The sequence below is a fragment of the Cyprinus carpio genome, chromosome A8, assembly GCF_018340385.1.
Source record: "Cyprinus carpio isolate SPL01 chromosome A8, ASM1834038v1, whole genome shotgun sequence".
NCBI lineage: Eukaryota > Metazoa > Chordata > Actinopteri > Cypriniformes > Cyprinidae > Cyprinus > Cyprinus carpio.
This window is the reverse complement of record NC_056579.1, coordinates 14,058,910-14,072,225: the sequence shown is the minus strand read 5'-3', so window position 1 is coordinate 14,072,225 and position 13,316 is coordinate 14,058,910. Positions and strand designations below refer to the sequence as shown.

Sequence of the window (13,316 nt, the reverse complement as noted above, 5' to 3'; positions counted from 1 at the left end):
TGTTTTCTATTTTAATTTATTTTAAAATCTAATTTATAACTGTGATGGCAAAGTTGAATTTTCAGCAGCCATTACTTTGGTCTTCAGTGTCACACGATCCTTCAAAACTTATTCTAATATTATTCTGTTTGCGTGCTAAAGAGAGACGTATAGATTAAGGCGCAGTGGAAGGAAAATTTTCCAGTAAAGAATAACCTACATTTCAAGCGATTTCTCACACAAATCTATCATACAGCTTCAGAAGACTCAAAATAGTGTGAACAAGTCATATGGACTACTTCTGTCTTTTATAGGTTTTTTTTTTTTTTTTTTCCATTCTTTTGGTTTTAGAACACAATGAACTGTTGTTTAGTTAATAAAAAAAACTTAAAGATACTAAAGACTGTAGACTGTCTGATGATGAAAAGCACAAACCCTTATCAATAACAGGGTCAGACAATCATAGCACAAATTGTAAGATCTTAAACATGCTGAGAACCGAACAGTCCTGGGGTACCATAAATTTAGCACAATAAATTTAGACAGAACTTCCTCAGATGCAGTATAAACCAAAATAAAACTGCCTTGCAGGGCTACTCAGTTATCTCATTCAAAACTGTGTCAAAGATATCAAGACAAGGTCATTCAATCACCACCTGCTGACAAACTGAAAATACGCTTTCTAGAAGCAGCATGGCTTTTATGAGGCATTCGCTAGCTCAAAATATACTACAAAATTTCATGTAACACTGTAGGTTTGGAAAAGTACCTCTCATACACTTTCAGCAATGTAAGGTAATATTTGGCACTGCAGTGTCACATTTAAACATTGAAACTTCTACTTGTGCAGAAAACCAATACAGGACCTATTACAAGTAGTTGACATGTAGTAGGTTGGGAACATTGTGTAATAATTTCAAAATAAACCTGCTCTATTTTGGGGCATGCTCTAAAAACTGTACAAATGATTATAAGGTCAGGAAATGTATTCAATTTTCTAGGCTAATTTCCATGCTAATATAATTTGCTCTGTGTCCACATGGGATTTATCCAGTTTTGAAATGACTCTCCTGTCATTACCCTTGAGGATAAAACTGCCAGTCAGAGAAGACTGAGTTTGAGAGAATGTTATCAAATCATACCAACTGTTGGCGCAGTCGATGCTCATATCAATACATCAGAGAAACTTTGATAGTTTAGGGAACAAGATGCAAAGCAGTGGATGAAGTAGGATTCGCATCCACTGAGAACACAACTGTATAAATTAGTTTAATCTCACATCAACAGTGTCATGACTGTATTTCTTGGCTTGCTAGTTTGCGATCGCTGTAGTTTACTTGGTACTCTGTGAATTCATTTCATCAAAATGCTTCAAATCTGGCTAAAGCTGTGCTTGTGTTTAACATAGTAGGACAATCCCTCAAATGAGTACTGATGCTCCAAAATGAAAATTCTTAGAATAGTGCAATATACTTATACCACACAGAGAGAGGGTGCAAATCTCTGGAAACTAGGCAAAAACTTAATTGCATCAATGTATCATCCATCCTTATTTACATGATGGATGATGATGACATGCTTGCTGCTTTTTTGTACGTCAAAGATTCTGTTACTAAATGTTATTTTCTTTTCAAACTTGCAGCCAAAATTTCCAGAGTATGTTATTTTAAATGCTACTAAATGTTTATTTATAAATATTTCTTAGCTTTCCCTTGCATATATTCATATCATATGTCAAACTGAAGCACAGATCACTTGAATGACATTCGTTCTTCTGTGGAACACAAAAGATGATATTTGGTGTATGGACCAACAACAACCAAAAAAAAAAACATTTTAGGAATTATCATCTTTTTTTAAGAACCGAAATTATTTTATAAAAGAGATGATTTAGAATAAATATGATTTATAATGTCTCTGTACTGCAGTGTCGACTCATTTTTGAAAATTTTAAAATGTTTTCGAACATTCTCATATGCTCACCAAGACGTTGGTGGGCATGTATTTGATCAAACTTACAGCAATACTGTAAAATATTATTACAATTTTAAATAATTGTTTTCTATTTGAATACATTTTAAAATGTAATTTATTCCTGTAATGCCAAAGGTGATTTTTCAGCAGCCATTACTCCAGCCTTCAGCCTTCACAAGATCCTTCAGAAATCATCCTAATATGCTGATCTGGTGCTCAAGAAACATTTCTTATTAATATCAATGATGAAAACAATTCTGCTGCTTAATATTTTTGTGGAAACAGTGATACTTTTTTGATGAATAGAAAGTTCAAAAGAACAGCATTTATTTGAAATATATATTTTTGTAACATTGTAAATGCCTTTTACAGACACTTTTGATGAATGCACTACATCCTTGCTGAATAAAAGTACTAATTTATTTAAAAAAAGATAAAAGATTAAAAGATTAAAAAAAAAAAAAATTCTAATATCCATTTCTTGTAGTGCTGGTGAAAATGTTGGCAGGCAAGTAACAATCTGAACTACAAGTCTGACTGGGCTAGCAGAAAAATCCTTCTTGTTGAGCTCTGCAAATCTGTTCAGAATGGGCATGTAGCATTATCTCCCGTCGAAACATTAATGTGTACCGTGCATTTGTAAAATTAAGAGTATGCAGATAAATTGCAGTGAGGAAAAGATACCTGAGAGGGGGCTCCTTGGGCTCTCTTCCAGGGGTCCTGTCGGTGGTGGCCTCCAGGGGTGAGGGCAGCAGGTTGAGGCATGATGCAAAGGATTGACTGGAATCCTCCCGTGAGGCTGTAACAGCAAATTAAAGAGGTGAAAACAAGCTTCAAATTTCTTTATTCCCTGAAATAAGGTTTTCATTTATATTTGTAAGATTTTTGTACAACAAACAAAATTTTGTACATTGTTGGGTTGCCAATTGTCCAATGTGTAATCTGAGTCCTGAAGCAAAACCAGGTGAGAAACAATGATCTAATTATAGTTCATGCCAAAATTACTGCATGCATAGGCGCTGCAATATTTACTTCTTTTGCAAAAAAATAAATAAAAACTGCTTCGGTAAATATCAGCATTGACATTCACAGTGTTTATCTGTCTAGAGGCTTTGCCTGTGGTGCATGTTAACGTGTAGCATCACATGTGCTGATGTAAGTCCTCCCCAAATATCAGAACATTTGGAAATTTATGACGACGACATGACTAATTCATAATTGTATTTGTGCATAACTTCATGGTGTAATATTTTACAAGGTATTAAAATCTGAAGACTTGCCCATGTCTTCTTCAGCTAAAGCTGTGGGGAATAAGGTCTCATCTCTTTTATCTACGGCAAAAAGAATTTCTTCAAATGATGCAGCTATTATAAGGATATGTAATTACTATAACAAGATATTCAGAGATTTAACAGCATGAATATGAATGAGAGATAAACGCCACAATACATGTTAAAGAGTTCAGAATCTTCAACATGTATTGTGGTGTTTATCTCTCAGAAAAAAATATTTTTATCTCGAGAAAGAGTTTATCTCTCGCAAAAAGAAGAGAGCAACTGGAGTCTGGTAAAAACATACCATGGTGAGGTCGCTGGTCATCAGAGAGGTCGAGATCCAGCATCAGGTCATCCTCATCCAACTCAGATGAGCCAAGGTTATTCAAAACATCCTGGAAAAGAGAGAAAAGCTATCATGCAAGGGCCAAAATAAAACATTTTTGCTAAGGAGAGCTCTATGAGTATGGCTCTGGGTCCATTTTACATTCCATGCCATACTTCACCAACAAATGGTGTTATGTAGTTTCAGATACGTAATTAATTTATAGTTAAAGAATATAGTAAATATACATTTATAGTATGTGTTATTCTCAGTTCTTGCTGCAAATAAATTACATATTTTTATAAATATATGAATGTATTATACATTTATTTTAAATGTATTATTCATGATTTATTTACTTTAAATATTTTAAAGTACATAGTTTAGTTAAAAAATACAAATATTTTAATGGCCTCTGCATATATTTTATAAATACATACATCAATCATTTGTTTGCGAAGCAAAAATGGTAAAAATGAGGACCAGTAAACATTTTATGACCTGGCCAATAGAAAAAAGAAATGTCCTTACTGTTAAGACCTGGTTTCCATACAAGATTGATATTTTACTAGTTATGACATATTTAGAATCCAATGTAAAGTCTCTACTTTGCAGTTAAAAGCGACTAATGACTTTCTTAAATTCAGCACAAACCTCTAGCTGTGTGTCATGGTCTCTTTATTAAAGCAAGATGACAAAAGAGGATTAATTTGACTCAAAGACTCCTCCACAGCAACCTTTCTACACATTCAACTGAACAGCACAAAATAGAAAAAAAAAAAGAAAAAAAAAAATACACTGTGCACTCAGGAAGCAGAAAACCTGTATATCGCTCAAACCAAAGTGTCACACTGCCATCTTGTGCCCAGCATGAAAAAACACCTTAAGATTGAAAGCTAAAAGTAAAATAAACAAATACTAGGCCTACTAATAATAAAACAGGGTTGTTTATTCTAGCACACATGCCGGACTCAGCAAAGCTCTAATATGGAGTATTTCAAGCTTATTCTATTTTAAAGTGTATGTAAAAGACAAAAAGGCAAAAAACCACCTATTATGTCCTATTAAAGTGGAAAAGCAGAGCTCTGTGGCTAATTAAGCAAGACAAGAACAAAGGAGTGGATAGTGCATCAGAACAGAAAAATGCCTTAACTTTGACTTTGTTAGAAATTAAAGGGTCGCTGGGCACCTAATTAAGACTCTCAGGATATGAAACGGCCTGGCCTTTATCTCTGTGAAATATTATGATGTCAAATGACAAAATGAACATAATGCATCACTACGGTTACAATCTCAGTAAGAACATAATATTGATGAAGTGAATGGCCTTATTCAGTGACCTGTTCAGACAGCTTATTTAGATATATTAAAGAAGACCAGTGTCATGGTTCATAAATGTCCTTGTGAACATAAACGGCCGAACACAGGTTGGTTTTGTGCATAAGCATGCAAACTGTCTCAATCAACAAGGTCACTAATCACAGACGAAGATATTGACAACAGAAGCACAAATGACAAAAACTACAATTTTTACCCTCGATAAAAATGTCTGCATCAGATTGATTTTTCTGATCTTTTCATGTCAGTCTTTCTGAGGATTTTTCTGAGAAGATAACAGAGAGCTTTGACATTTAGTGTGACTCCCTCTCCATCTCCCGATATTCAGATTGATTTTTCCTGATCTTTTCATGTCACTTAAAAAAAAAAGAATCAGGAGAAAACATGCTTTGCTTATTAACGAAATATCCTGTGGCCCTCGACAAAAAAAGACAAAACAGTTCAATGGCAATGTAACAACTTTTCCTCCCTTTGTATTTCAGAAATCACTTAAAAAAAAAAGAATAACCTGTGAGAAAATAAACACAGAAACACTATTTGAGAAGGCCATCTAACAGGTTACACATTAGCAGGTTATGCAAAGATACAACCAGGAAATGGCCTGAGCTGAACTCAGGGCGCCCACACTTAAAGTCCATTGCAAGACGTTAAGAACATCTTGAGCCTCTTGGTACAGTAGTGAGATATGTTTACGCATTGCATCGCACCGCGCAACAAACAAAAACATAAAACCATGTCTGTATTTGTGATTGGAGAAACGCAGTTGCAAATCCTTTAAATATGTAAACGTACTTACAGTCTGTGATCTACACTGCTCAAAACTCACGTTTAAATCATCAGTTGCAAATCCTTTAAATATGTAAACGTACTTACAGTCTGTGAGTCAGAACAGCCGGCATTGTGGTCTACTCTCTCAGGATCAGGAATCAGTCCTCCGTAAAATCCACTGCACACATCTGGATATTTGGGTTGAACTGTTCCGGAACAGTGTTGTAAATACAACTTTACAACTGATTTCTAGTTGTGTCCTCTTTTGGAATGCCAAACAAAAAATTTTTCGCTTTCACAACCAAACACACAGCGTCTTCACAACATGGCGGCTGCGGTGGCAGCAACAATAAAGTTACGCCTTCTTTATTTGCGTGAACATTTGGGTGGCGTTACGCAAATCTTCCCACATCGTGATGTAGAGATGTGGGGGCGTGTTTAAACGAGGCGTTTTAGGAGGGCGTGAACGAGTCTAAACTTTCATAAAGAATATCTCTTTGGATTTGAGACTTTAGTCTTTGCAACTTTACAGATCTTCTTTATGCACCAAGAGCTTGTAACACTCCAAAGAGAAAGGAAAAATTTAAATTGCATCATATGACCCCTTTAAATGGTTTAAAAAAGAAAATCTCGCCATCTTATTTGAGGAGATCTTTTTTTATTATTATTATTAGTATAGCCAACACAACTCAGATAAGCTCATTTCATCTTTACATTTAGTTTGCCTTTGTCATCCTCTAACGCTTACCTAAAATAATCTTTAAGAACAAAAATGTAATAACACTGTTGAATTATTTTTAGCAAATTTGGTTTGTACAGGTTTCAATAACATTGCAAAGACAACCTCAATTAAAGAAATACCAGCTAATTTCAACTCTAGGCCACAACATATTGAGCAAAATAAGGCCTGATTCAATAAAGCAGCTTTCTTATAAGTGCAACTCAGGTCCTTTAGGCACATTCCACTAACTAGCACTGGGTGCTGCCAAATGTTTTATTCATCGGCAAGACCAAAGTCTACTGCTGTACAATATGAAGGTTGATTGCAAGCTAAAAACAATTAGGCTGTATCAAACAAGAACCATCTTGATGCAAATGAAGCAGCAAAACGCAAAACAAAATTACCAAATGACACTTATGATTTACAAGTGTGTTGGCCAAAGATTACAGAAATGGTAAACTACTGTAGTTCCTCAAATGTGAATGTTTGAAGAACACAGTGAGCAGTAACTGGCATGCTTCCCCTGAGAGTAGTGAGAGGACCACAATTTCTGACTGTGACAATGGAATACTTCCCTTTTCCTGCCTGTCTTTGTGTTTACATAAAAAGTTATGTGAGTCATCCCCATAAAAAATATGTTAATTAGTATTTACATTCTTTGGTGATTACAGACTCAGCCTAGAAAAATCTGAAGAAAAAAAAACAACAACTTTATAACAGAATCTCCACACACACAATATCTTTTTTAAGAGGGCTTAAAGGGGTCCTATTATGCTCTTTTACAAAGTCTTGATCTCTCATACTAAGTTGTTCTGAAAAAAATTCACATATTTTACTTTAAATGAAGGCACTCCTTCTGAAACACATATTTTACTTTATTACAACACCTCTCTCCCAAGTCTGGCATGAACGGCTCGAATAGTTCCTGTATCAAATGAAGGCACTCCTTCTGAAATACGAAATGGGCTGTGATTGGTTAGCTGGGTCAGTGTGTGCTTTGATTGGCAACATTCGGCGCCTGGTCGGGAAATTTCATGCACCTTACCATAGTTTCTGCTGTGAGCTTCAATGTAAATATTGCATCAAAATCAAATCAATTTGAGCATGATTTAAACCTGGATGACTGTAACCACTCTAAGTTCGTCTGCCTTGGGAAAGCTAGCGTGTCTCCGACATAGTGATAACACTGGTTGCCTTCTCTAGTGCAGCTCAACCAGGTGTCATCCCATTCATCGGAAAATATGCATTGTAGTCCAAACGAGTCGTTCATTGTAGTTTTTGAAAAGTGATTTCTGTTAAATAAAATATCCCTGTTTGAATTGGACTTTGAGCTTTGTAACTGCAGATCTTTTTTATGCTCAAAAAGCAACATTACAGACTAACTAAAGTTGAAAAAGCATAATAGGACCCCAAAAAAAAAAAAATTAGTAAGCAACAATCTTCTAAAAAAAAACAACAATAAAAAAACAATTTTTTAAAATAATAACAAATATCACCATTCTTAATTCCAAATTTCATTTAAAAAAATGACGCACACTTCAGTAAGCGAGTGAGTTATTAGACCAATTCATACAAAACAACTTTTAAGTTTGGGACATGTTTGAGACTGATTCATTAAGAAACGAGTCATTCACAAATCGGACATCAGGGAGTATAATGTTCATTGTTCCGTGCACCTTGCACAACACATAATGTTGCCCATTCTCTGAACTTGACTGCAGAACGACTGCACCGTAGAAGATGATTTTCCTTCAACAAATCTGTTTCATCTGGCAACTAAAATGTAGGCTCACATATACATTTATCTTTATCTGGCATCGCTTCAAGAATACAAGATTGTGGATGCTCAAAGTCACCCAAAAAATACAACATGTTTCCTAAGATTTCTGTTGACAAACCTGCTCAGACACGCTGCCTTCAGGACGTAGTCTCATCCAAGAACAACTGCCAAACAGGATAATGTAAATGGAAAGGCCAGGTCAGCCTAGCCACAGTAAAGGTAACCCTCACTCACAAATTTTGCACGGCACATGACTTGATGACAAATTAGCAGTGGCACCTTAGCAAGCATTAAAGAACAATAACACAGGATGTGGCGTTTTCCTCCGCTACGCTGGAAAACAAGAGCAATTACTTTGGCCTCAAGCTGTGCAGGTGCAGGCTACATTATACAGAAGCCAAACTAAGCCTTTATAACTTTGTAGGAACTAGCCAAACGTATGAGCCATTGTTTTACATTACTAATTGCTTTCCTGTAAGGGTTTTGTCTACACAGTGTAAAATCTTTATCTGTCAGCCCTATAACACCAATGACTGACACCAGCTAAATATAGTCCCAACTAACTACTACCATTCAAATGTTTGGGGTCAATAAGGTTTTTTCCTTGAAGGAAATTATAGTATTATTCAGCAAGAACGCATTAAATGATTTAAAAGTGACATTTATAATAATTACAAAAGATTTCTATTTCAAAGAAATGCTGCTTTTTTGAACTTTCTAATCGTCAAAGAATCCTGTATTACGGTTTTTACAAAATATTAAGCAGCACAACTTTGGGAACATTGATAATTTAAGGAACATTTCTTGATCACCAAATTAATATATTAGAATGACTTCTGAAGAATCATGTGACACTGAAGACTGGAGTAATGGCTGCTGAAAATTCAGCTTTGCCATCACAGGAATAAATTACAATATATTAAAATAGAAAAAATATATTAAAATATTATTGCAATTTAAAATAATTCTATTTCACAATATTGCTGTTTTTGTATTTTTGATAAAATTAATGCAGTCTTAATGAGCATAAGAGGCATTTTAAAAGCATTACAAAATTTAACAACCCCCTAAACTTTTAAATAATAGTGTACATTTATCAGTAGTGGGACATTAGTTTAGCTTTTTTCAAATCAGTGTAAATTTTCAAGCAGAAAGCCACTCTCAGAAAAAAAAGGTACAAAAGCTGTCCCTGGGGTGGTACCTTTTCAAAAGGTACACTTTTGTACATTTTAGGTACTAAAATGTACACTTTAAGTACTTATATGTATCTTTAAGGTATACATATGGACTCTTTAGGTACAAAGTTGTGCCTTTTGAAAAGGTACCACCCAAGCGACAACTTTTGTACTTTTTTCTTGTTTACTATCCTATATATTTTCAGCATTGGAGCATTCAAACAGAGACACAAGTTTTAAATATTTGAAAGTGTTTTAGCATGCTGAAAGTGTGCAGTACAAAAAGTCCCTTTCAATGAAAGTCTTTTCACTTGGCAGCCATATTTGCAATGCCTCCAGGCAGCTATTTTGGGTGTCCTATCGACTTGAATGGGGAAATCCTGAAATCTCAAAAACTGTTTGCCACATTCACATTAAAAAAAAAAAAAAAATAAAAATAAAATAAATAAATAAATAAATAAATAATTAAATAATTAAATAAATATATAATATAATAATATAATATATAATATATATATATATAAAATATATAATATATATATATATATATATATATATATATTTTTTTTTTTTTTTTTTTTTATTAAACAAATTTTGAGATAAACTACATTTTTCTTCTCATGCTGAAATAGCATTATAAAAAGCTTGTATTTCTGGTTGGCCCATTCAGTGCGCCTATGCAGTCAGTCCCAAGTGTTGGTCTCAGGACAATGACTGTTTCTATGGCAACCGGAGCTTCTAATGGCAGCTGCAGGGATGTCATGATTTTACCAATTGACAACTGGCTCTCTTATATAGAAGGCGGTATTTGTTACACTTCGGTCCTGGAGGGCCACTGTCCTGCAGAGTTTAGCTCCAACCCTAATTAAACACACCTGAACAAGGCAATCAGTGTTTTCTGGATTACTAGATAGATACAGGCAGGTGAGTTTTTATGAGGGCTGAAGCTAAACTCTGCAGGATAGTGGCCCTCCAGGACTGGAGCTGCCTATCCCTGCCATAATGCATATTGCATTTCGTCTGATTCATAGTAATAGGAGTGCACAGTCTTTATATATCTGAGGTCTTTGGTAGTAATTTAGCATTCTAACAGTTAGCACTGTATATATATATATTTGTTCTCACTGAAAAGACCACTACAGGAATTAAAGAACTGCTTGTGCTCCACCGCCTTTAACAAACTTCAACACAATCACTGTTGGACTTCAAATGGCCTGCTGTGAACAGTGCTCCTGTTATTACGCATAATCCACAGGTTCATTGTGGGGTCCTGTGGAGAGATTAAAGGACAGGATTTTTCTGTAGTCTGCTTTTAATAAACAGATGGTGGCTTTAATAAATACTTGCAAAACAAAAAGCCTCAAACTGTTTTATGTTGTGAACTAGATATTTCACAATCACAATATTTCTAAGTTGCATCACACAAAACTGCTTCTCGCACAGTAGCTCAGTTTTTGAGGACAGACTGTTCTAGGTTGATTCACAGCAGTGCCATTCTTTTCCATTTCGTAATTATTGATTTAACTGCATTCCATGGCATATATTTAATGACTTGGAAATGTTCTTATATCTTTCACCTGCTTTGGGCTTTTTAATTACTTTTCAGAGTAGATTTGATTGTACTTTTTTCTTCAGGTCTAGGTTCTGCCACAATACTGACTCCACAGAATCTGGACCTTCTAAGTAAATGTGTATTTATACTACAATCAGTTGAAGAATATCTTGTCCAGCCTTTTCAGTATAATGAATGTTATGAGTACTGGGGCTATTATTATATAGTTAGGTCCATATATATTTGGACACACTGTAACTGCATCGAAACGAGCAACCAGTATATCAGGGCTATTCAATTAGCTTCATTTGAGGGCCGGATTATCATATTGAAAATATGAAGGGGACCAAGTGGGTGGGGGGTCTATAAAATCAGAAATTAAACTGAAATTTATATTCAGCAGTAAAATTTACAAATGTAACATCTATAAAAGGATAACATTAAGGCTGTCAATAAATTAATAACACATTTTTCAGTAATTAATCACAATTAATTGCATATTAATATATTTATATTATCATAATTTCACATTGAACCTCCAAATTAATGTAGAAACAACAAATATAGCATATTTTCAATATGGGTTTAATGGCATCTTTATTATTAATGAAGGCAAGTTTTATTGATACCAATACTGCTACTGATGTTTCGATCAAATGCATTTTTCCCTCAATTTTTGACATTAACTATAGCCATTTAAAGTTACAATATAACCGAAAGACATTATTATTAACATGTAATAGGCTCTGAAAAATATATAACCAATTTTAATTTAAATTACAACAATCTTCACACAAACTACCAACTGTATATGCATAAACTATATAGATTAGTTTTCATTCAAGCTACAAAGGTTGATCAGCGAGCAGAGAACGTGATTACCTTTTTTTTTTTTTGATTTACATCAAAGACAGACAGATTGCAGCAGGTTTCTCTTTTAAACCAGATACACATGATGCACATCTGACACACTTTTTCATTTCTCCCAACTATTTATGGTAATTTCGGACTTATGGTGATTTAAGGCCATGTTTACAAGGTCATTTGCCAAAACATTTTGCCATAATTGTTCTGTTTTTGTCCATGAAAGCACATTTGTCCACTAGAGTTGACACACAAGTGCTCGCCAACATTTCTATCTATTGATGTTGTGGTCTCCGATAGATTGCTGTTGTTGTCTCTTCCTTTTCTTTTTCAGCTATGAAACAACGGCCTGGGCCAGTGTTGCCACCTTGTGGACAAACAACTCAAAGTCCAAAAACAACTCAAGGTGTATGTGTGACCTGCACATTCTCTTCTCTAGGCCGGATGAAGATGATTGGCAGGCCACCAATTGAATAGCCCTGCAGTACATGATTCAGAAATACTTTCTTTGTCTCACTGTTATTTTACTGAATTCGGTTTTTTTTTTAATTAGTTTTTATATTTGTTTTTTCTCTATAATAACTCAAATTTCAATAATCCCTTTGAAGATTCAATTCCGCAAAACAACATAACTGAGGATTAATAACATTTTTTAGGCACACTACGTTCAGGCACTGAAATCTTCTACAGAGGGAAAGTGACCCATGGATACTGGCCCTGCTGACCTGCTGGGTAAAATGGTGTGAGAGGATTTGTCTGTTTAATTAAGCACTGCGATTATATCACTGGGAGGGAATTTAATCCCTTGGAAAGACGCAGTGAGAATCTACATCAATGGTTTTACAAGACAGTCCTGTATTTTGAAAATGCGAGCTTGAGCAAAGGAATCGCATTATACTTACCATGCTGCCCAGTTTGGAAGATGAGGAAGTGGTTCTCTGCTTGGATAAATTGTTGCCCTCCATGCAGTGAGGATCCCTGAGGTTGAGATGAAGTCTGGGTCCTCCTGCACCCTCAGAGGCTGACCGCAGACGTCTATCCATGCGCATCACCTCATGGTACGGGCTCACACTGCTGCACATGGACACTGTAAAGGATACAAACACAGATTAAAAAATCATAATGAATTATATCCCTCAAAACAAACAGCTGCTGGCCAACAGTTCTGAGTTATGAAGCAGTGGAGAATAACAATTACAAAACTTTGTAATTCACTGTATTTGATTACACACACACCCCCACATACATACATACATACATACATATATATACAGTATATAAATACTCAAGATATACACTTTATATATTTATGTTACAATAAAGTATCATGGAAGATACACATGAATTGCTTTAAACTGCAACTGTGAATTGCACTTCTATGGAAACCAGTATTCAAATGTAGTGGAAAAAATAAATATGGAAACACCTTGTTACCAAGTTTCCTCGCTTAAAATTAATTATTACAATTTCAACAGTATCTCACTGTACGTACAGAGATAGATCTCAATGGACATTAATTTAGGCTGTAGGTCACAATCTAAAGAATATTTGAAACATATAGCAAAG

At 34.8% G+C, this 13,316-nt stretch overlaps 1 protein-coding gene across 2 annotated transcripts in view; it reads right to left on the bottom strand.

Annotated features, from left to right (window-relative positions):
* Positions 1-13,316, bottom strand: part of LOC109078652 (serine-rich coiled-coil domain-containing protein 1-like) — a 40,371-nt gene that overhangs the window by 21,826 nt on the left and 5,229 nt on the right. The window contains exons 3-6 of one of the 2 annotated variants that reach the window (XM_042762404.1): positions 12,653-12,837; positions 3,532-3,622; positions 3,234-3,284; positions 2,638-2,752 (exon numbers count right to left, since the gene is read on the bottom strand). In XM_042762404.1, the coding sequence (XP_042618338.1) occupies positions 2,638-2,752; positions 3,234-3,284; positions 3,532-3,622; positions 12,653-12,837 (442 nt within the window). The remainder of the gene's footprint in view (positions 1-2,637; positions 2,753-3,233; positions 3,285-3,531; positions 3,623-12,652; positions 12,838-13,316) is intronic. The other variant, XM_042762405.1, reaches the window with a different exon arrangement.